Below are 25,199 nucleotides of genomic sequence, written 5' to 3'. Positions count from 1 at the left end.
TCACTGTTCTCTCAGACAACAAGAAGGTTAATGTCCATCTTGCATTACTTTTCCTAATATCTGTAGGACTGTTGCGCTGCTTGTTCCCGAAGTTTGTGGAGCTGATAATATGTAGGTTTTGCATTCCTCTGAAAGCGAGTCCCATTTACGGAGAAGCTACCAGTTTAAAGAATCAGCTCCACTGTTCGGTGATGTAACGCTCCCGGGAAATGATGGAGCTCAGTAAGTGCATCATTCAATAGAGAATAATAACAATTTAAAGACAGCATTTTCCTTTTTTGTAGCTACACTGTCGGTGTGTGCTTGATGCTTACAACTTTCTATTAAAGTGACACAGGAGACAGATTGGGCAATCAAATAATATCATCTGCATACTTTTGTTTTAAAATCTTACATATCTTGTAGGCCAGAAGCCAAACGCCATTTACCAACTTGTAGTGAAAGACATCCCTGAATTTATTCCTGTTGAAGGAATTCAAGGCACTCTGCCAGGTGGCCACAGTCCAACAGTGACTGACTCAAACTGATGGGAAAGCTGTTGACTTGCACACAAACTTAAACGTTTACCTTCGTGTCTCAGTGGCACGTGTTTGCCACCAAAAGCTACAAATAAGTGAATTCTGCGTAGGAAAAGATGGTGCTGTGTCCACATAGAGAATAAGAAATAAGCAAAATATGATGTTTTTTCTTGATTTCAAGGCATTTTGGATCCAACTCTAGTTTTCCTCCAAGGCCAGACTTCTTAAATAAGCTGTGAGCCAAGGAGATTTTAGTGTTTCATCCAAAAACAGGTAACAGCGTGCTCTGGTTAACTGTAGGCGCTTGTAATCTAATGAGATTTCCCTTGATTGATCCATACATAGGTGGTATTTGTGGTGCAAGTCAACAGATGCACACCAAGGACAAGAAAGTGACTCAGTCGGAACCTGGCCAACATTTCTGCTGATCTCAGAGATGGCTTGTTTTCCACATGAAAGAGAACAAAAATAATGCATCAAGGTGACAGCCATGAAATCCGAAGGGTCGATCCACGTTCAAGTCCTTTAAGAAACCTTTAATCACATTTGTCACATCTCATTAGAGAAGCTCATTTTTAGAACGATTCTCTTATTGACGCAGAATCCAAAAGAGAAATACAAATTTAAATCTTAATCCTTATAAATAGTTGTGACTTTCTTTGTCTTTGAGGAGACAAAAGTACATTTTTGTCAGGATGGAAGGAGCAGGACGGGCTGGACAGTGGCCTAAACGTTGCAACTGATGCAGCGATACTGCAGAGGAGCAGAAAAGTGACTCTATTTACACGTCTGCTATGTGTGAGCCATACACTGCGGTGAAGGCTCCTCGATGGGTTTCTCCTTATGTTACACAGTATTTCTTAACATCTTATGTACATTTAGCATCTTCAAACAAAAGCAGTATTTCAAAATGTCAAAATAAATTCATATATATTAACTACTCTAGAATAAATACTGTAATCTTTGCCACATCCCAAATACCTTGAGTCTGTGCCCCATTGTGCCATTTAAACAAGCAGTCGTTCTAAACATGACAAGACCAGAGGCGAGTTTATCTTTTATTTCATAGATTCATCGTAAGCTTAAGTCCAAAATCCTCAAGGTTTGCTGGAGCGATCTAGCGATGCAGGTTCAGTTCACAGGCAGAAAAGTAGTCCGCTTTATTTCTCTTCTGTGGGATTCTTCAGCAGTTCCTCAGAGGGAACACACGGGGGCGACATGCTTCACTCTCTCCTCAAACAGAGTCCAATATGTACTAGTACTCAAAGTCCCGCAGTACTCTGTCACACCTGGGGGGCTGGGGGGACAAGCTTGCAGGATTTTTTGATCAAACCCTCTTCTAGTCTTTAATTATGTGCTTTGTCGAAAAGAAGAAAGAGGCACACTATAGCAGGGAAACATGCATCTGGTGGTAAATACGCTCACGATTTGCAGCCTTTATAATCCACTGAATACTTAACTATTCTAAATACGGGACAGAATATACTTGGTAGGTATTTGAAAGCTAATTCAGGCTAATAGGGATCGGGTCTGTTGAGGCTTCATTCATGTTAATAAAACTCTGTATTATGCGCAAGTCACCTGGTTGCTGCTTACCTCCAACACAGGAGGTTGGAGTTTTACACTCTTATGGTAATTCTGTGTGTTGCTCTGCATAGCGATTTAATGAAAGCACTGAGTGGGGTGGGGGCGGGTGGGGTTCAGAATACAACTGTCCACTTTCCTGAGATACCTCTGATTTCTTGCATTCATGTATTCAGCTGTGGTACAGTGGTACTCATAAATAAAATATGGGCCCAATAAGAATGTTGTGCTCAAATTATGTTACTTGTGAGTGGAGGTCTTGGCTTTTAATGGATGGGCTCGAGACCTGAAGGCCTGAGCCCAATAAATAAGTAACACAGGTGTCTCATTTAGCAGCTACTATCAAGGTACCCTTCGGGAAGGCACTTTAAGTACGCCCGCTTTGCTTCTTTTGGTTTATCTGCTAACTGGATGTGAGTGTAAGGTTGGATATATTTTAAAAACGAGGAGCTGCAGTCGTAGTTTCATATAATTTTAATCCAGATATCAGGTCAGTTGTATATCTATCCCTGGATGGAGCTGAACTGGGATGTGGTGGGATCTCAAATATAAGCCTGAATCTAAACTTTTACATGTTCTACTCTAAGATCTGCATAGTTCTACCTGCACGTGGCAACACTTTGATTTGGGAGGAGCACAAAGTTTAGAACTACTGAAGTGGATCATGTTTTGTGTTTCAGGCTGCAAAAAGCTGAGTTTCTCAAGCATGACGTAGCTGAGCTGGGCACCTGAGATGAGCCTGGTAGAGCTGATCTGATCAGGACAAGGCTCAAACAGACAAAGGTACAGTATGCAACGCTGGACTTAGCAAGGCCGTCTGTTCCAGGCTGAGGCGGGCTGGAGCTGAGTGGGGCCCGAGGAGAGAACCATGGACATGAACACTGAATGGAGGGTCCAAGGTAGCAGTATGGTTAGGTAGGTAGGTACAGCTGACCTCTTGGAAGTCCAACTGCCTGGTCTAAGAGCGGTAGTCCTTCTTACTGTATGGTCTGTTGCCTAGGATGTGGTCGATCTCTGACACCACATGGGAGGTCATCTTGGGAAGGACCTAAGAAAGAAAGAGATGTGCTGAGTAAGCCTGAGAGGAGCAAAGGAAGGAAGACATGCAGAATAATGTGAAGAAAGTCTGAAGTCATTATAGGTACAGACTTGGGACAACTTGATCTAGAAATCATTATAAGTGGAAGACAGCAGAGGATGCAGGTGAAGAAACACAGGTAACAGCAATGTGTGTCTGCCTGTTCTGACCTGTATGGCCCCGAGGTTTTCAGTGAGCTGCTCAGGATTGGATGTTCCCAGAAGGACCGAGCTCACCCCTTCATTTCTTAGACACCAAGCTGCAGAAAAGCAGAAGATACTCAGTCAGTGACTATTCAACGGCACACGTCTTATTATTACTTTCTGATTATTGTCTTTAAACAAACCAGAGGTTCCAGCACTCTTGCACATAACCTGGACATCTACTTATCACATGGGGAGTGCACAACACACCCAGCTATTTGAACATCCACAGGGATGCAGTGCAAGCACAAGTGCATCAGAAAAGTTTTGCGTTGGTGTGTAGACTGGAAGCTGGAGGAAATATCAAACACGAAAGACAACAAATACCCAACGAAGGTGATGAAAAATGTGCCCGTCTTACATAAACCAGCTCCTGTCTGACAGGTCTGTGCATTTATGGTTTAAAAGCTTTGCTTTAAGCTGCTTCTGCTGTATTTGCTATAAGACAGGGAAGTCTTACCCACAGCCAGCTGAGGCAGGGTACATCCCAGCTTCTCTGCGATGTGGTTGAGCTCCTTCAGCTTGGCTTGTTGCTTCCTTCCATCCTCACTTATTATTTTCTCCTTCAACCACTGATAGGACTGACAGCACAGAGAAGACACAGACTGAATGAGTGAAGAGATGCAGGGTGAGGCCTGAGAGCCTGGAGACTCCAGAGCTGATGTATTATTAATAATTTATTGACACACAGAGGTGTAGTCACAGTGCTACAGACATGCCTTAATTTCATCATTTATTTAATTAATTAAAGTCAACTTGAATGGACAGCAATTGAGTTGAATCTGTTTGTTCAACTCAAGTCAGGGACACAGACGTACTCAAAGATGCAAAACATGAGCTTGGAAAAATAAAGCATGACTATATCTAACTTTAGGGTGAAGATGCAAGCGGAAGCAACTTTGTTTGGTTACATCTAAACCGAAAACATCCCACATGCACGTCCTTAAGTTTCAGTGTGTCCAAATCAAACCTCCATAAACCCTCCCCAGATCTCATCTGTCTCACGTCTTAGATATCGACACCACCTGAAGCGCACAAGTCATGAATCACTGCTTTGAATCTGATTCTCACTGTCGCTTTGTTTTGACGAACCCTCACGCTTACCTTCATGGAGGCCCTGGATGACTCAGGAATGCCATTTTCATATTTTCCTGTGATGATGCCGCATGCCAGCGGTGACCACGTCATCGCGCCGACTCCTGTAACCATGGACACAGCAGGAGAGTTGAAGAGGAGTTTTAGTGAGATGAAATGTGTGAGAAGAGCGTCAGAAAAAGTGAAAACGTGAGAGGGTGATTAAAGCGCAGTGGAAATGAGCAACAGAGAAGGAGAGCAACTTGGTCAGAAAGGTTGTTGGATGGAGTGGATAGGGAAGTGACACAAGGATGCATGTGACTGATCAAGCTGTTGTCAAACACTTGCCTATCTTATGGTAGAGTTCGGGCAGTTGCACTTCTACTTTCTCCCTCTGGAAAAGATGATACTCGGCCTGCTCGCACACTGGCGGGATCAGATTAAACTGTCTCGCCACAGAGTAAGCCTCCTAGAGATAAAGACAGAGAAAAGATGCTCATCACGATGTTTCATGTGGATTTACTTTTATATATTGTTCAAAAGATTGTTATTTTATAGCTATATAGCTATTTGGTACGTAAGCACAGAGGTTTGGGTAATACTCGGGGAGGAAATGAGAGAGGGAGGGGTTGTTAATCAGCTTGTGGGAGCGTGGCACAAATTCAAATGCATGCCTCTCAGTAAGTCAGCGAATCAATATTTCATATCACAACTCGGAGGCACCATGTTCAAATTTCCTTATCTATTTTGTCCACGGATCCTTTAAAGGCAAATGCCAGAGGAGTCACACACACACACACCTACTCGGAGAAAAACAGCGCCATTGTTGCTTCTTTAAATACCCTTTAATTTAGTGGGTTTCCTGCTGTGCAACACATGTCAGGATGAGAGCACAGTCGAAGTGGGAGTGTATTCTGTGTGATGCACGGATAATATCACTGCCATCACTCAACTTACAAATTACCAGTTGCCCTTCTGCGCTGCAACCCATGACATGTGCCTCCAGCCCGTGTGCGCATCCATGCATGTAACTGCGTGTGCATGCTGTACTGCTGAGAATCAAAGCCACCTTCATTAGCGATGCTATCTAAATTACACAGTGTTCATCTGGGCCTGCTGTTCTTTATAAAGATATCTGCTTCTTTTTCACAGCCAGAGAGGGAGAATGTCAACATATTGCAGTGTGCTTAGAGGGAGGAGGAGGGTGATAAAGAGACCAAGAGAGATAAGAGGGGATGGATGCTACGTCCTTGAGTGTCACTTCAGGCATGTGTTCACTTCATAACTCTCTGCCTCATGTATATATTCATTAATGCACCAGTGGTTGAAACAGGAAGTGGATTATCTCTGACAGGAAAACAAAACAAAAGCCAGAAGAAGCCGCTGTGCCTGTGCCACTTACTGAAAAAGCCTCTTTTCACTCTCAGTCTTTTACAGTCACTACTTTCTCCCCCCGACTTCCCTCCAATCATCAGCTCTGTAATTACTCATTCATTTTCAATACTGTGAATATGCTGGTCACTGGAAAGGCACATCTGCATTGGCTTGACTGTTCACGCCAGATACTATATCCATCATTTATATACGATCTGTAGTCGGTTACCAAATGTGTAAAGGAAACATTTATTTGGACATTTTCATTCTTCTTCATTTCTTATACTCAAAGCTGTTTGCTGCTTACCATGATCTCCATGGCCGTCCACCGAGACGTCCCCCAGTACATGGCCATGCCTTGGTTTATCACATAGGTCATGGCTCGAACAATCTCTGTGGATAAATGCAGTTATGACAGGTATCAGTCAGCTGGATCGACAGCGAACAAATTGTGCGTGTTTACTTCACCGTTTGCATTTCGGTGTTGCTCGCTGAGAAGCATCATCAGTAATATTTATAGATGCTTGTGATTTGTAGTGAGAGAAGAGTGCAAGAGTACAAAGACTCTATTTTGTAATTTTGCCACTTTATTGCACTGCTAGTGGATTTTAAATAAAACAAACCAAGACTGCACTTCATAATTCATCCTGCTGCTTCTGTCAGCAGTCATATCATCAGTAAATACTAAATAAATAAATAAATAACCACCCGGTTCTACTGTATGTCACACATGCCCTAGTTATAACACTTCCTCTACCATGTTTGACAGATGATGTGGTTTTCTTCAGTTTATTAACTTTTTCTTTTTCTTCCCATCCTTCTGGAAAAAGTTCATCTTGGTTTCATCTGCCCAAATACTTTTGTTATTTCCGGAGCTGTTCAGACTCTTTTAGATGTTTGCTGGCAAAGTCTAAACTGGCCTTCTTTTAAGTGATTGCATCTTCATGAAGGCCTATTGTGATTGTAGAATTGGAGACTAGCAAGTAATATCAAGGTGAACAGCTACCAACACTTGCAAACAACTCCAGATCTTTACTCTACCTGATTTGTTATGAAATAAGAAGAGAACGGGCCACATCCGGCCATGTCCAATTACTTTTGAGCCTTTGAAAATGAAGGACAATGTATAAAAATGGCTGTAATTCTGAAAAGATTAATTGAGATACTTTTGTCAAATCAGTTGTTTTAAAGCTCAAAGTCTGCACTGGTTTAAACCCACTGTGGTGGTTTACATTACAAAAATCATTGTTCAGTTACATTAAGCCCTCACTGCATATAGGTTGGAGATAATGTTGCAGATGAAAAGAGAGGAGGTGGAGCTGGAGGCAGATGGAAAGATGGATTATTAGGACTCAACATATCACAGAGACGCAACTTGGATCAGAGAGTTCAGGGAAAAAGTAGAGAGGTGAGATTGTGCTGGCTTGGGCTTATGCAGAGAAGAGGTTTGGTAAATATTAAAACAAGGACTAACACGGAGCTGCAGAACAAGCGGATCAAAGTAAAGCCAAAGAAAACTATGATGTGGCCGTGGCTCGCAGGTGGGTGGTGTAAATGAGGAAGAAGCAGAGGACAGGAAGAGATCTAAACTGCGGTAAAACCAGAATAACACAGCAGATGGACAAGGACATGTCAAACAATTTCTCAACAGAATATGATGATAACATAGTGAGAACATTATCAGAGGATTGATGTTCGCATCAATCCTCTGATAATGACACCTAGAGTTTGACACCTAGAGCATAGGTGTCAAACTCTGGCCCGTGGGCCAAATTTGGCCCGCAGCCTAATTACATTTGGCCCGCGAAGCCATACCAAATTACTATTAGAGCTGGCCTACTGGTATTATACAGCTAATATATATATTGTTTAGTATTAAGCTTTGCTTGTTCCATATTCAGTTTTTCAGCAAAACGTGTTTGAGTCCATAAGAAAAGATTCATTCTCATATCTGGAGGAATAAATATATTTCAATAAATATTCATGTTAGCCCGCGACTTTGTTCCAGTTTTGAATTTTGGCCCACTATGTATTTGAGTTTGACACCCCTGACCTAGAGCTTGGCAAAATATTTTTAGCCAGCTATAGCCGAGCTACATGAAAAGACAATGCCAGAAAAGTTGATGAATAAAAGATAGAAAACTAAAACCAGTCAAAAACTAAAAGACTAAGAAAATAAAAAGGCAACATTTGAGAGAAACGGCCTTGAAAGAAGCTTCTTCTTCATGTTGTTCCAGTTTCTGTCATGACCTAATCGAAAATAAATAAATAAATATATTAAACCCTCACAAGGCCGCCCGCCTCCTCAAGTCTTTCTTACCTGCTGACGGCTCATCACACCTCCCTGACGACTCCGGGGACAAACTAACAAGCTCACATACTAAAGCCCTTCTGATCACATTCAAGCTACTGCATTTTTAATGCCGCAATTAGCTCCAACGCTGCTGACTGTGAGAGCCAACGGCAGTCGGGGCCAACAAAAACTGAGATTAGGACTGTCATTAAGGTTGTTCATCATCGCCCTGTGCTCACTCCAATTATAGTGCAATCGTTCACTGTGGCAGGACTCTTGTTTTTCACTCTGCACAACCGATACTTGGCAAGATAACCGATTAGGCTGGGCGAGAAAGTTTAAGAACTCCCAGAGAGAAAAGAAAAAAAGAGGTTAGGAAAGATGGCGCGTCAGTAGAAGTCAACATGCACCAAAAGTATATAATCAAGACAAACCAAGAAGACTTGTAATGAAGGTTTTTGTTTTTCCCTGCACGAGTAATAATTAACCTGAAGCACAGACGTCTTACTCAATAGTATGCTGCCAGGGGAAATAACACAGGATTAAGACAAGAAAACAATTCGCTTTCTTTCCTTTCGTTTGTTATTGTTGTCTTCCTCTCTTCACCCTTCCCTCCTGTCGTCCTTGCTCTGTATTTACGTAGCATCATGCTGCGTTCATATTTAAATGCAACCTGCATCTATTTCCGGGCGGCATAGCACAACAGAGAGCAAAACAAGTCTGGGGAAGCATGAAAAACAAGAAAGCGTGCATCAACGAGCATGAAAAACATCTAAAAGCTGAAGGAATTAAATAAGAACAGTGAGGGCAAAAGAAAATAAGTATGTACAGGAGCAGATCCTAAACAGCTACAAGATAAAGGAATAGACAAGCTTAAGCACAAAAGAACCGACAAAAAACATCCAGCTACAACCTGCTCTCTGATTCACTGTGTGTGTGTGTGTGTGTGTGTGTGTGTGTGTGTGTGTGTGTGTGTGTGTGTGTGTGTGTGTGTGTGTGTGCGCGTGTGTGAGTGTGTGTGTGTGTTCTAAAAGAAGAAGCCGAGCACAGTGAAGAAACATACACAGTGAAACAGAGAGCAGACACCGCAACACAGAAATTAAATCAGATTAATTCAATATACATTTGATAATTACCTGAATAAAATACTTGTGCAATGTCTTTTTTTATTTTCAAATGCATCTTTACACTTACTTCTACATAAATTCATTTATAGCCAATTATAAACATTCACTGAGATATTCAGCGGGGCAGCTTGGGTTACTGCCTGCATACTGAGTGTTAATTTTGTGAGAAAGATGCCCTTACTTTAACATTACTTTTATCTGGTATATACAGTAGCTTTTTGCTATTACTATAAGCTACTTTCGACCACTCCCCTTTCATAACAGGTTACCACACCGGGTAGCTCTGCATGTTTGATTTTGCAGTTTTTGAGCTGGACGTCCCTCCTGATCCAACCCCAAAGGGGAGTTGTGTCTCCAGCAGGACCTGACTAGTGTAAACCACACTATTGCTATTACAAGCTCACTTATGCAATGTTTAAAGCTTCAGCAATATAAATTTATAATAGCAAGAGCATTTTGCTTTAATACTGTTAAATGAACTCTGTCATTCATGTCAGTGTCACACAGATTTGTATTGGAATATTAAAATGTAATATTAACCAGAGCATAGTTCATATAAAAGAAAGCAGCTCTACCGACTGCTTAGAAGCGCTAATTAAAAAGCTACTGAAATAAACCGCACTGTTAAGAGGCTCTACCTCAGTAAGCAATAGTACCCAATCAATTTATAATGATTAATGAGGAACCACTGAACTACTAATATGCATGTTAATAAGAAACTTCTTGATAATGAATTATGCAGACCTGCCTGCCTCACTTTAGCTAAAGAACAGATTTTCCAAGAGTAAAACTAGTCTTACATTTCTAGTTCAATATAATAGAAATAATAAGTAGCTCTAACACCACTAGGTAAATATGTTCTTTGTCAGAGACACTGTACAAACACTCGTGATAAATGAATGCAGTGTTTCAGATTAGACAAGATATTCTGAGGTTTTTTTGAATTTGTCTTGCAAACAGAAAATAGCTTTCTGCACACTGGATTTCATCGACAGCTTCTCTATAGTCAAAAATCACAATTATGTTTGAAAAGACATAATTACTCACAAATACTTGATTATTTTTATATACAGTTCTCAGCCGTGATACTGGTAACCTAACACATTTTTCTGCAAGTGTAAATACATGATTCTGTGGAGCAACAACGCAACTATTTCATGAATCTTACAAACGATCACAATAACGCCAAAAGTTCCATTTGCTGAAAGTCAGACACTGTGAACCAGAGCCAGCTGATTCGATTAGTTTCATAACTGAATGTTGTTGGAAAACTTGATACACTGACTCACCCTCCATGGGAGTATTGCTATCTGGGCGATTGGCAAAAACTACATCCACATACTCCAGCTGCATCCTTTGTAGAGAGCCTTTCAGACCTGACACACACACACACACACACACGAGGGCAAAGGACACTCAAAGGTTAATGAACTGAAAGACTTTTACCTTATAACATGTTACTGTGATCTCATTTTAAAAAATTTCACTCTTTAAGAAAAAAAGTTTGTCATCTTTGGAGATGTTAAATTTGCATGTCTCACCTTCAATAATGTGTTTCCTTGACAACCCTCTCTCTGTCTCTGCTCTGATCGAATAAAACACATACATATCACATCAATCATAAACTGCACTTAATTAAACAACAACAACAAAAAAACTGCTTCACTTCTTTTTTATCTTAAAAAACCAAATAAGATTTTTTTTCTAAAAGTTCCAGAAATTGTGGGAATTCAAACCGGTTTTACTTTGCAGACTTAAAGTCAATTTAAGTTACTTTTGGACCCCGCTGGGTGACCAAAAAACACGAACTCCAAATGTACATTTCAGGCTGTTTAAAGTAAATAGGTCAGCGCACGCTCAGCTGTTCAGCATCGTTATGCATCCAGACTCTGCAGGAGAGAGACGTAGCACAGACTCTGCGTTTGGAGGAAATGCTTGAAAACTAGAGAATAACCTCTTCCTTATCACAAGACCCAGTTGGGCAGCCTCTGGCTTGGAGCTTGACAGACTTTCTCTTTCTTTTCTGTGTGTGTGTGTGTTTTTTGGATGTGTGTGCTATAAAGTAGATTTCTTTATCCCCTCTCCTCTCTCTCTCTGCAGTCTCAGCAGAAGGTTCTCCCATTGGTTGTTACTTTACGTGACATGTTGCTGTTCAGGTTGTTAACGGAGATAAATGGACACACAAAAACACGAGGAAACTTTCTTTGGTGCAGAGAGGCAAAAGTTTGGATGCTTTGAAAGACATTAAGGATATAAAATGATAAATGTAGCAGAGACAAAAGGATTATATTGTCTTTTGTATAATTTTGAGTGACTTAACTAAAATACATGCTTTATTGTTATTTATCTGAACAAAGTTAGGTGGTTAGGTGGGTTTTTTTTAATGATTTTTGTGAATATTTTATTTCTGTGACCCAGAAAAAAATCGTTTCACGTTTGCAAATTTACCCCAAGATTCTATCTTTCTGTCAGATGGTCCTTGTTTTGCTTGTATTGCGAGCGCAGATGCACGAGGACATATTTTTATTTTATTTGTATTTTATTTTTGTTGTAAAAGGAAAAGGAAGAAGAAGAAGATGGATACCAACCTTCGTGTAAACAATGCAGGATTTAAAAAGGGCTTTGCAAATGTTTCACATGAAAGAAGTGCAATGCAAGGGGTTTTTTTGCAAACAGATAATACATTACTGAGAATTTGTGAGCAACACAACCTAAAAAAATATTACAGTTCATATCATGGAAGTGAAGAGTTTGCAGGGTTTCTTACTTACTTTCCTCCCCAGTACAGTTTAGTTGTAATGACCAAGCTGGATCTCCTAGAAAGCAAAGAGAAAGCGGGATAAGGCAAATTTAGTGCAATGTGCTGTATTGTAATAACATGACAAAGTGAAAATACACATGCAAAGTCTGTGTCCTTTGTTCTGTCTTGCTGCCAGAGGTTTCTTCCTGTTAAAAGGGAGTTTTTCCTTCCCACTGTGACCAGTGCTTGTTCATAGGGGTCATCTGATTGTTGGGGTTTTCTCTGTATTATATATATAAGACTGTATTATAAAAAAGACTAATTACATTGCAGCTTTCCTCACTACCATGTCTGTTACAGCTATTTTCCCATTTTTATTTCATCCCTCCTTGCTAAGTTGTTTATTCAAAAGCACAGTCTTGTTGTTCCTCAATGTTTAGTCACACTGTCGGACTAATGAGCTATCCACGCAACAGGTGGGAAAATGCTACGCCCGTCTTGCTTAAGAGTTTTGATGACATCCTTGTCATTTGGCGCTGTGTGAAATCATTAAACTCTACAGCATCTCACACGGCAGCAAAAGCAAACACGATTTCTGGTTTCACCGCATTAGAGTTGCAAATTAAATGCAGGAGCTGTGAGAGTGTTTGCAGACTTTAGTCACATGGGACAAATCAATAAATGCCCTGCAGCTCTTTATAATTATTATTCAGTGTTACCGGCACTGAATTCTCAACATATGACCAAGAAGTGTAAAGTAGAGCGCTTGTTCTTTCCATTTGTCATGACAGCACTCACAGACTGGTGTAGGCAGCTCAGTGCATGACACTGATCTGCCTAATCCACCTAATGATTAGCAAATACATGTTTCCATAGCTTCATTTAATAGCGTGGCAAGCGTTATTGTTGCATGGAGACTCCATCACTTATCACATGCTGTTGTTCTAAGACAAATTCGGTTAAGGTTATGGCTTTATATCGAATACGTCAGGCGGTGATCCCACAGTATCCCATCACTATGATCTGAAAATGCGACTTTTTGTGCAGCTTCTTTTGCACTCAGACGTAAAAATGTGCAATATTTGAGCTTCCTTTGATGATACTGTAACTCCTCTTCTCCCCGTCTCCTACAGAGCCGATCAATAATAAAAAAATGAGCATGTTTAAATAACTCCATAAAAAGAATATTTAAATTTGTGGAAAAAATGCCTGCAGGCCAACTTTCATGTGGAAGCTATTTCAGGCTGCTGTATTGTGTCTGTATTGTCCATGAACTAGACATTTAACTTCATTTAATAAAAGAAAAACAAAACTATGACAATAAGGCAGGAATTAATACTAATAAAAGTTATTTTTTCCTTTTTTTCCTTTGAGACAAAAGCACAATTCCGCACTGGAAAAGAAAAAAAACAAAACAAAACACAGTTTCATGCATCTTTCATCTGCAACACACACACACACACACACACACACACACACACAGATCATCCTTCTCCACATTCTCTCTCAGGCAGAAGTATTGGAGCAATCATACCTCCAGCATTTCTTCTTGATGATGTTTCCTAGAATGATTTCGGCCCTGCGAGGCAATATAAACGAAGCGTTGTTAATAAATCGCACTTTGAAATCATAAACATTCCTTCCACAGTATCGGCCCACAGTACAGTGAGGAACAAAAGAGGCCTGCACGCAAACTGGTTGTTTATGAACCAGGCAGTTGGACGGCGTAATAAAAGGGTCTTCAAAAACGTATTATACTATTTCCTGCTAGTAGAAGTCTTTTTATTGGAACTGCAGTGCTTGCCGTTGCATTACGAGGTCTCTGACATACACTTTCATCTGTGAGGTCACAAATAAAAAGACCTCACAGATGAGACGGTAACAGTGGTTGAGAAAAGCAAAGAACAGACACATGCAAGAAATTTCAAAAATTGCTACAATGAACAGAAACCTACAATTTTGAACGAATAATGTCTGGACTTCTTTTAAGCTCATGAATAATCATACTAAATGTGACATAGTTTCTAACAGTTTAGAGAATATTATAGTAAGAGCACTTTGGTGACAGCGAGGCCGGACATCTGCAGCCCATTACACAAAAACACTGGTCTGTGTATCACCCACCTGCCACCCGCGTACACCTCAGCTGTGTCAAACAAGTTGACTCCACTCTCGTAGGCAATCGTCATTAGCTGCTCTGCAACCTGGCAAGCGGTCAGATCGAGCACACACATGAAAAAAAGAGAGGATACAGAAAGGTTAGTTTGCAGTTTCTATTTTACCAAAAAGAAACAATTTTTTCCCTCTTTCAGGCGCCTACTGATGAATCGGCCGTGAGGGAGCCGCATTATTCCTGCATATCAATATCTTCCTTTTAAATATTCATGTGTTTCCACGGATACAGTGTCCAAGATTTACCCAAATCTCTTTCAAAGTAGGAAAACATGACACACATCATCAGCCCGTGCAGCTTCACATTTCATCTAGGAATCACTGCTGAGGAATTGCAACCAGAGGGCTTCCTCGGAGTATTATTTAACTGCAAATGAGTTTTATGCAGCACGTTACAGGCAATGGCGTATTTCAATATATAAAATAGAAAAGACCACACCATCTCGAGAGCGACTTAATAACACATAATCTGGTTTAGAGAGCATAAAAAATGGCTAGCATGATATTAATAAAAGAAAAGCTGAGCTGAAGTGAGGCACAGAGAGTGTCCAGAGGAGCAGAAATGGCAGTCAAATACCTTCAGAAGCCAGACTGCCTCTTGACTGGTCAGTAAGCTTGGTGTTATCAGATTTACGTGAACCTCATGTGACAGTGAACGTCACAATGGCGAACCACCTCAGTGACGCTCACCTTTATATTCATGCTTCACCTGGTGGTTCAGAACGACCGTGAACGTTTCCATTTGGATCAAGCAGAACTGTACTCGTGTGCAGCTACGCTGGAAGTTTGTTCATATTCAGATTTTATTGAGTAAGTAGGGCCTCAGTGTAATTAGCTGTGAAAAATCATTCGACTTCATGATGTACAGCTGTATCAGCTCTTTTCTCTTTAGTTAATTCATGCTTTGTGCGAGTGTGTGTGTGTGGCATTTTTTAAAATTTGCAGACATGGTGACCATAAATCATCTAACTGAGATCCAATTTCCCTGAGGTGACTTTTATTACATGGAGGACTTTAAGTGAATTTACTGTCATTTCCCTGTGGAGTTCTGTAGTGACAGAAGGGTGTGCTGTGTTGTTTGTGTTCACGTGTCTGCGTGAAGTGCGTGAGTTTGTGCGAATGCATGTACAGTATGTGTGGGTTTTTGTGTGTGTGTGATGGCAGACAGTGGAGGCGTTGCTTCTAGAAGAATGAGATAACGTCTCCTCTGAGAAATGTTTTCAGCCTTCCTCAACCATCACTTTGCAACTAGCATGAAGCGGGATAGCATTCCTAGCCTGTGTGTGATACAGTGACAGTAAATTTGATTTTATTAGTAACTAACATTCCTTTGATGAACATGCTGAAGGCACATCCCCTGTGTAACGTAATGTAATATAGAACGGCAATAAAATGAAGGACAACACACACAAAAAGAAGTCATAAAAAATGGAAAAGGACCAAAAGGAAGCAAAATAAAAGTCAATAAAAAGTGTGTTTGTAAACTGATTTAAGATGTTGTAGCTACAGCAGCTCCCACATGGGCTTTTTGCTTGGAGGCAAAGCTGAAAACAGTCATTTATACTTTAAAATCCATTTTTAAAGTTAACCGCAAGCCCCAGAAAGGATTCTTGGTGAGATAATGTAGCATCACCTGTTGAAACAGCAGCACCTGTTCTCAATGGAGAAATTGCCAGCTGTGGAAAGTCTTAAAATGGCATTTTTACTTGTAGCAGCAAAGCAGGAATCCAAGTGGTGTTCCTCTACAGCAGGAAAAGGCTTAAGGAGAAAAAAGAGAGAGACATTCTTCATCTCCTGCCAACATAATACTGAGTAGTTTTAGCTGCTAAAACTACAACGAATCAGAAGAAAAGTGCAGCTGCTGACTCTTTATTCTAGTGTTGCAGTGGCAAACACTTGTGCATTCAGAATCACCTGGGGGAGTCATCTTTGGCCTTTATACCAGCAGAGAGGAAATCAAATCCTGTAATCTTTTCTCTCAGTTATCTGTCCAGTTATCCATACATGAATGATGTTATGACATGACTGAAAAAAACTAATCCAGTGTTTCAGATTGGTGCACCCTACAGACTGTATTTAAAAGACACACGTACTACCATGACAACAGTCATTTAGTTTATTGCCTCAAGATCAGCATTTTGGATGTCACCAGCTTCAGAGTGACAAGTGGACCTGACAGAGAAATCAAAAAGATTCATTAGGCACTGAAGGCGTCCCGATCTACCTGCCGAGGTCTGAGATTGGCTGATTGTTAATCAGCCCAGATCACACTCACAGCTATATGCTAATATGTTGTTAGCACAAAAGCTCTTCACTCTGAGTTGAGATAAAAAAGTGTTAGCGGGAAAATGTTTATAATGACAAACCTAACCAGACGCCTAATCCCCTCATCTGGGTAAATAGAGACATTTTAAAGACGTTAAAAGGGGAAAAGTAGCTAAAGCTAAATCCAACCAGAGTTCAGAGACAACCAAAAGCCAGGAGCCTTTTTTAGAAAACAAAGAAGGTCATTGTCTCATTACTGGTCAAAACGAGTCTGAAATTTGTTCTGTTACATAAATGTGTTGCATTTGCTTCTGTTTGTTTAGGTCAAATATTCGGAACCACCATCAGGTAAAATTTAATTCCATTTATTTCTTATTTGCACCTCTTTCTAGTAGCAGAGCACTTTATTTTGAAAAATCCTGTGCAGCATTTTAAAGTTCAATTAATTTCTTTTAAATAAAAAAATATTTTACATTAAAGTAAAATAGATTTTTGTTTGTTTTTTCATTTCAGCTACAGCTTGTAGAAAGAAAATCATCTCAGAAATAGGAAAAGTTGGAATAACCACAACTGGAGCCATGTCCATCTTTTATATCCAGTCTTTAATGATTCTTTACAGCAAACAGCATTTTGTTCTGTTCCCTATCTGAAAAGTAATTTTATAAGTGTTTTTTTCTCAGCCTAGTATAACCAACATCAATACAATATATTCATATATTTCATTTTTTCTTGTTTTTTTTTTTTTTTTTTTTAAAGAAATGCATCAGATGCAAATCCAGTGCTTTCAGATAAGGTTCAGTGAACAACCAGGAAAGGAAATAAAGGAAGGACATAACAGTGTCCACATTTCAAAATGGCTCATTCAGTCTCTGAGCCCTGGACTGGCATCAGACAAACAGAGCAGAATAAAAAGATGGAGCTGGATAATGGAGAGGTTAGAGAAAGGAGATGTCACTTAAGGAGAGAAAGATTTGGGGAAGAGGGATTACAGAGAATATGAAAAGCATGTTCTTTCCCTTATTGGTCTCTGCTGAGTGCAAACAGGGAAGCAACCTCATGCCAGAACTGTTGGCCACACTGGAAAGTGAACGAATGGAGGTCTTAGGTAAGATAACAGCTACAGGATGAAGGATGAGGTAAGATGAGAAGCTAATAGATGGACTGCATAACTTCAAAGTGGTGACAACTTAAAACTGATATTTATTTGCTGGTAGAGTTTGAAACATGCAGAAGGGAGCGTTACAAGGACAGACTGAATTAAACCAGAACATGAGCGATAGTTTCAGGGTGACTGCTTATTCATGACGAGTCTCACAACATGCTAACAGGCCAGTCGCTGCCAAAGAGCTGAAAGTGACATTTGTGAAGTCAGAAAGTTTGCAGTGGTGTTGAAGCATCACTGCTTACTCACTTCTGCTTTGACTTCTAGGCATTTCAGATGAACTGAATATGAGCGAGGGCCTTCAAATGATGGGATGCTTTAAAAAAAACCAAACAGGCAGAAGCTGCAGAAGCAGCACGTCTATAAAATAAAAACCTCTTCCTGTAGTCAAACACTGAGTCACTGAAGTTGCAGGAACACATGGGTGGCTTCAGGCTTCTCTCCTCCTTTTTTCCCCCTTTTTTTTTTCTTCAGGCGCACAAAAGGTGGAAGACAAACGAATTTCCATAGATGGAGGGAATATAATAAGAAAAAAAATTGACTTTTTTTCATTTTTTTAGTTCCTCACACAACCTCAGAATCAAGGCCGCAGCAGCCTCCCACATACAACCCACACAACCTTGAGCAAGGATTTTATGACTGCGCTGCCTCCTCCCCTTTCAAACTCACTGCATCGACGTTGACACGAACAAGAGACGTCGTCTTCAAATTCACTTTATGATTTATGGATCCACTTTTGCCCTTTTTGAATGAGTAAGCAATATCAGCTCGCTAACCGCCACGAACCTCCTGCCTGTCTGGGAATGTGTTATCGTTAAGACGAGGATGTAGCGCTTTGATAAGACGCGCTCTCCAAAAATTGCCCAGCGTTAGAAAATCTATACTAATATTTATGTCTTCCAATATCAATAAAGTTATTACACGATTATTCTGAATACAAATAAAGGGAAAATATTAGTGTTTTATGCATTTTTATCTCAGTTTGTGTGCTACAGTTGTTGTGCATTTCTTAATGAGGACAGGGACGCTGAACCCTGCTGAGGACGTTTTAGCACATTTAGGGCAGACTTGATGACAATGACATTGAACAGGGCACTGGAGGACTGGTTAACCTACCAGCACTGCATGTAATGATAGTTCTCTTGCTTTTGCATGTCCATCGAGACCCTCTGTCTGCTCTACCAGCTTCTTTTTCTGGTCGTTCCTACCATAGATCACTTTACAGAGAAGATTTAAAAATTTAAAACCACGTTCACACAAGCCAGCCAGGATTGATCATAACGCTCCCAGCTGTCACAGCCTGAAGTGTCTGAGTGATGCTACTGACACTGAACTGCGGACGTTCAGGATAATGGAAGGGGAAAAGGGTGCTAAGCTTTGAGTGAGGGTACCAAGTAAGTCAACGCCAGCAACCCTAAGGAAAGAAAAATAATACTCTTACATAAGCTTGGTGCTTCTGCGTACCCCTGGGTGAGCGCTGTTCTCTTCTGTGTCAATTTAAGTGTGTGCATATGTGCATATGTGCATATGTGCGTATGTGCGGTGACCAAGACCAGGACCCCAAGGGCAACATCAGAGCACGTTAGAGTTCATCAGCATAAGTGCAAAGGAGAATTCGGCGTGCACACGTAGCCATCATGCTGACCTTTTCTGTCCCGTGTGGACCAAAGTGTTGCGATCCAAACAACTCATCGAACCTGAGGTTTTGGTGAAGGCTGTGACTTTAAAGGAATAAAGCAATACAAAGTGAAACTGTGGAGTAATTGAGCCTGTGGGTGTTGGAGGGCTCTGTCAGTATGGTGTGCTGAAGGTTAACTGTGGCACCACTCAGTCAGAAAAAAGCAGTCATGACAGATGTCCCACAGTCACAGTGACAGTTCTTTGGTTAACCTATGACTCTAACTGTTGTACAGAATGGAAAATCCCTTCACCAGATTAGGTTTTTGCTCCTTTGTATGTGACATTTTGTTTGATGGATTGTAGTTAGAAGAATTAACCTTCCTGGAGGACTACACAGCTGCACCTGCTTCAGGATCTTACAGACTTTCAAATAAATACGACACAGAAAAAAGAAAAACTGGAAGTGTCTGTGGCGGGGCGTGGTCTACGGTGCCACTGCAGGGGAGGCGGACGCACCTGAGCGGCATCCGCAATCACGCCTCGCCGGCTTAAAGTCTGTACTGGGTCCTGCTGTAATGGTTGTTGTTAGTATGTGTCGGGCTGTGAGCTGTGGAGCTGCAGCCGACTGCGTTTGTACAGCAACCGTGTGTTAATAAAGTACGCTGCAAAGCACGGACATGTCGTTTCCTCTGCCGTGGATCATTTACAGTGTCAATCTGTATTTATTCTGATTCAAACCCCCCCACACAAAAAAAATTGCATCTTTTTCTTTTTTAAACAAGAAATAAAACAGCGGAGAACAGAAATGGCTACGGATGACCACTCTACCTCGAATGCTGCCAACTTGTCTTGGCCTGCAGCCTTTTTTGACTTTGTTGGTAATTTTCAAAGGGAATTCAGTTTTGAATCCATTCCTTTTTATGGCGAGTGGGCAGTGATGTAAGTGTAATTTTAAGCTACATTGTCTATTATGGCTCATCAGTTTCCTATATCGGTGCACTTGGACCCATTTTTGCTGTTTCATCCATAAGTAAGGCAGCTTTCTCTATATAGCATATTTAATTGCATTTAAACATTTGACAGGCAAAAAAGTTGTGTCATTATTTAATAGGTAAAAAAAAGAAGCTACACCAACCAGTCTAATGTGCCATACACTGTACATCAGTGTAACCAATGAGCAGACTGCACTGACATCAAGTAGACATGTAAAATAAAGGTAAGCGTTTCATACCTCGTCTGTTATCTGTCCTCCAAATGTCACCCATGTACCTGGAGGGAAGAGAGGCAGAGACATTTCATCGTTAGGGAACATTTCTTTACTGTCAGCCCTTTCTGTCTGTGTCAGTGTGTGTGTGTTTGTTTGTTTGACATCGTGAAGTAAACAGAACTAATCCCGGGGCTGTGACACCATTCGAGGAAGGCTGTCAAGTTCCCAAGAGAAAAATCTGTCCTGTTTAGAGCTGCTGCTCAGTACTGAAGTATCACCTAGTGCGAGCCCCTGTTAGCCCTGTCTGTCTTTACTGATGACTGTTCGTTTGCTACGGCCGTGCATATTTGGAAGACCTTGCATCCCCTGTCCTCATGTGCTTGTGCATGTGAGAATAATGATGCCACAGTCCCGATTGTCCCGCAGACAATACCGATAAGCCAGACAAAAGGCTGAGCCGCCACAACCGGAGGAGACACTAAATCCTCAGCACATTCCCTCAGGGAATTATGCACATAGCTTTCTATTCAGATTGAGTCAAAACAGTTTTAGCTATCTGAAAGGGTCCCACTCTGCCAGACAGACAGAGAGACAGGAACATCTTTTTATATCAATAAAGTGTCTGCTGCTCACCTGTTAATGCAGAAAGGCTTATGTGTATTTTGGTAGTTGCAAGAAAATCTGGGCTGCCTGACAAGATATGAGGCAGTTCACCTGTGAAGTTTGGCAGCAGGTCCATGGAAACTGTCATCACATATTTTTTCCTAAATTGAGCTAAAGGGAACTTCCAAAAATGGACCGTGTCAGATAAAATGGTGATTAAGCATTGCACAACTTTGCCAGTCTTCTGTTGCCTGCATCGAATTCCATGCATGAATAAACATCGCAATTTCAGCCTAAACACCAAAAAGCCCTGGTGGAACATTTCATAACTAATTATGTTTTTTTCGTGGTCACCAAATCGTAAATTGACTGGTTCATAAATAGCACTTTTCTAGTCTACCTTAGCACTCAACGCACTTTATACAACCTGTGTCATTCACACATTCATACACGTACTTTTTACTACATCAGTGAGCTTTCTGTCTAGCTCTACTCCTGCGCCACAATCACCCCACAAACAGCTACAGTCACCTAATGCAACTGTATCACAAGGGCATTAAGAAAGGCTGAACAAAGTTTACCACTTTATGAAAGACAATGTGTTCAGACAGTTAAACAAAAGGTCACATTTTTGCTATCATCTATTGTACATAACATCTTTAAAATATTCAGAAAATCAAGAGAAATAATAATCCTGAACCCCATCCCCCACTCCCCAAACTTTTCCACTGGTAATACTTTTATTCATACACTAATATGAATAAAAGTATGACAAATCCATGCCACGAAGCTCCTTGTGTACAGTTTTTGTACTGATGTCAAGGTCTACCACTTCATGGCTGAGTTACTGTGGTTCCTAAAGTTGTTTATCCAACCAACCATCCATCCATCCATTCATCGGGCAGCAGCAGTCTAAGGAGAGAAACCCAGACTGCTCTATCCCTAGCCACCTCATCCAGCTTCTCTGAAGGAGACCGAGACATTCCCAAGCCAGACAGGCTTTAGGGTATCCTGGAGTGATTACATCCTACCCAGGGCCTCTTCCTGGTAGGACATGCCAGGAACACCTCACCTAGCAGACCTTCCGAGTCGCCAGAAATTGGCTCAACTGGCTCTTTCTGAGTAGTAGCAGCTTTACTCCAAGTGCCTCCAAAAATGACCAGTGTCTTAACTCTCCTTTTACTCGTGAACAATACCCTGACATACTTAAAACTCCACCACTTGACCATAAACATTTCCATTTTACATTATTACCTCTCACAGCTGATCGGAGGAGGAAAACATTTCGTAAACTGATTTGCTGCAACAGTGGCATCCGATTACATCTCCATGCTTGAATTCAGTGAGATCTTTAGGAGGACTGATTCTTTCACAAAGCCTTGACTGCATGGCTATACGCTTGACTTTATACACCTGTGACAATGGGACTGAAAACACCTGGACCTATACAGTCCAACTATGTACTTCAGTACATAGTTGGATCCAAACATTTTATTTGGATCACGTGAATTTCATGTACTGACCTATACATTTTGATCATTTTTAGTACAAACATTACTTTCAGTAAGTCACAGAGAACATGGTGTGTCCTTCTATCTTTCTCTCAGTATTCATTTCCAATAGTGATGAGGCTAATAAAGCAACCCCTCCAACCAACTAGCCAACCGATCACTCTCTTTCTTAGGATATTTGTTAATTACCTTCGGGCCATGCTAGTCTCCACCTATTTCTGCTCTCTTTTTTATTAAATGTATTATATCGTCATTCTCTTCCCCACTCTGTGCTCTAGTGGTCCCAATTTCACACCACGTGAACACGCAGTCTTTCTTCTTCAGGCCTTGTTGACCTCAGCAGCTCGGCTGTCATGAAACAATTTATAAACCTCAGAGAAATTGTGGGGAAATGAGAAGAAACTCTTCATTCCCAACAGGCAGGATGCTTTTGATATCCTACAGCTCATTATTCCATACATTGCAGCAGCATCAACTCCACTGAGGTTTAACTTACAGATGACCCCCGGAGGATGTATTGGATCTTTTTGGTGCATAATGAAACTGATTTAATAAGGAGCTAAAAAAAAAGCTGGGGTTTAAACACACATCATCATCAAAAGTTTTTTAAGCAGAGGTGGAGCCTGGGTGAAGTGACGGCAGCGGCGGGTGGAAAAAGCTGCCTTTATACTTCCTTAACACAAGTTACCATGGCAGCTTCCGTACGCCTCGAGTGTACCTGCGGTGCGGTCATGAGGGCTAATCCTTATTATACAGAGTATGTACAGCGCGGGTCATTTCTTATCAACACGTGTGCATAAAGTTCGCCGCTGTGTGTTGTAATATCCGTGTCGACATTTGGACGTTGTGTGTGTCTGTGTGTGTGTGGGCTCAATCATCCCTTAAAGCTGTCTCCAGCATGGTGGAAATGTAATCACAGCTGACGATGTCCAGTGGCTGCTCTGGGCTTTGTGTCTGAGGCTCAGCGTGGGATGAAAACCCTGCGGAGCTCTAGTGTCAAGGCCACTGCTCTCCGAGATCCAGCTGACGTTTCTGTTTGATGGAAATTAAAGCCCTGAAAAAAGACAAGCTTTCTTTTTTTTCCCTCTTTTTATTTTCTTGCAGCTGCCAGTGGAAAGTGCTGGAAGAGTCACTTGATGTTGCTATGCAACAATAATAAACCTGATAACCTTGCAGTGCCTTTTTCTAAACCTAAAAAGGGTTCACATCAAGAAACAAATCGGTAACATTTATAATGATGGAACAGAAATAAGTCTAAATGCCTTTCTCATTTCGGCTTCCTCGACCTTTTCTATCAGATTAGAATTTGTTTTCAAAAAGCAGGTCAAGTAAAACCAAAATAAACCAAGAAGAAGTTAAAGGGGAGGAATATGATGAGAATATAAGCAGCTTTGTGGAAAGAGCTTTGTGTGAGTCCTTTTAACCTAAATTTCTCAGAAGTGGACCCAAGTCCGGTGCTTGGCAGTGTGATGGATGGCACAAATTTAGATGAAGCATTTCTCTGTCTCACTTAAACCGACCTCTTTACTCTTCTTTTCAGTATTTTGAACCTTCCTGGCTGCAAATGAAAAGGCTGACTGAAAGTTTGAAAAGTTTGAAGTGAGTAAATTAAACTAACAAAAATCCCCTGGTCCTTCCAACAACACACTGTGGGGCTATTTAAATGTCTAAAATCAGTTAATAACCATATTTATGTATGGATATGAACCTCCATACTGAGGCATATGCATATTTATGCATATCTAGATATGCATGTTTTTTGGTATTTTGACCTGTGTTTCATACCTTGTATGGTGCCTTTTATAATACATACACACAAACACAAAGAAAAACTCTCATTCTCTCTCTCTCTCTCTCTCTCTCTCTCACACACACACACACACACACACACACACACACACACACACACACACACACACACAGACTCCTTTGGACCTATTTTCATTCCTGTTTTATGCCTTTGTCTCCTGCCCAAGTTTTATTGATTTCCATCCTTCGTCTCCTGTTAAATCCATATCTATTTCTACCTTGTCTACTCTTTTGGCTACAGTGTGGCTCACAGGTAGTGAACAAGCCAACAACATAAGAAAGTATATATATATAAATTCTAGAAATACAGGAACTTAAAAAAAGGCATTTGTCATAAACTGCCTCGTCTCTTGTTCGTAAGATGATCAGCAAGAGCCAGCTCAGATCATCAGATGCAGTTTGTTGGCAGTGGTTATATCACTACCTGAAGACCAAGGTTACAGCTACAGAGGACTTGAGTGAAAAGTAGGAGGAAACTTTAAGTGTTGCATGGCGAAGTATGACTGATTACTGAGGCTGAACTAATGAAGGTGATCATTTTCATTGAATTGCATTAAAGTACAAGTCAAAGTAGAAAACAGAATGTGCTGTAGAAGCTGTGGACTGTTAATCTCGGAGACACGCACACAGAGGTCCGACCTCTTCCTGTCTTAAACGCTGCAGGATTTTCCAGGATAGCCATTTTAAGAATTCATCAATCAATTGTGCCGCATCAGTGCAGCAGGCTTTAAAGGGAAAAAAAAAAAGGTCCTGGATTGTGTGCTATGAGCGAGATGACAGATTACAAAGTTTTTGGGTTCACACAGAAGTGCTGAAGACTCAAATAATGCTGATCATGAATTCTGCATCGACTTTATTT

General features: G+C 40.8%; 1 protein-coding gene across 3 annotated transcripts in view; it reads right to left on the bottom strand.

Moving 5' to 3' along the window:
- Positions 1 to 1,861: 1,861 nt before the first annotated feature.
- The window catches only part of kcnab1a (potassium voltage-gated channel subfamily A regulatory beta subunit 1a), a 121,989-nt gene continuing 98,651 nt past the window's right edge, over positions 1,862 to 25,199 (bottom strand). For all 3 annotated transcript variants that reach the window (XM_085131724.1, XM_085131723.1, XM_085131725.1), the window contains exons 3-14: positions 20,442 to 20,479; positions 14,116 to 14,195; positions 13,526 to 13,570; positions 12,023 to 12,067; positions 10,793 to 10,836; positions 10,541 to 10,627; positions 6,139 to 6,224; positions 4,806 to 4,926; positions 4,488 to 4,582; positions 3,844 to 3,964; positions 3,351 to 3,439; positions 1,862 to 3,150 (exon numbers count right to left, since the gene is read on the bottom strand). In XM_085131724.1, coding sequence (XP_084987850.1) covers positions 3,061 to 3,150; positions 3,351 to 3,439; positions 3,844 to 3,964; positions 4,488 to 4,582; positions 4,806 to 4,926; positions 6,139 to 6,224; positions 10,541 to 10,627; positions 10,793 to 10,836; positions 12,023 to 12,067; positions 13,526 to 13,570; positions 14,116 to 14,195; positions 20,442 to 20,479 — 941 coding nt within the window. In that variant the 3' untranslated portion in view covers positions 1,862 to 3,060. The remainder of the gene's footprint in view (positions 3,151 to 3,350; positions 3,440 to 3,843; positions 3,965 to 4,487; positions 4,583 to 4,805; positions 4,927 to 6,138; positions 6,225 to 10,540; positions 10,628 to 10,792; positions 10,837 to 12,022; positions 12,068 to 13,525; positions 13,571 to 14,115; positions 14,196 to 20,441; positions 20,480 to 25,199) is intronic.

The sequence above is a fragment of the Neolamprologus multifasciatus genome, chromosome 14, assembly GCF_963576455.1.
Source record: "Neolamprologus multifasciatus chromosome 14, fNeoMul1.2, whole genome shotgun sequence".
Lineage (NCBI taxonomy): Eukaryota > Metazoa > Chordata > Actinopteri > Cichliformes > Cichlidae > Neolamprologus > Neolamprologus multifasciatus.
The sequence above is the reverse complement of the archived record's forward strand: the minus strand, read 5'-3'. Positions and strand labels throughout refer to the sequence as shown.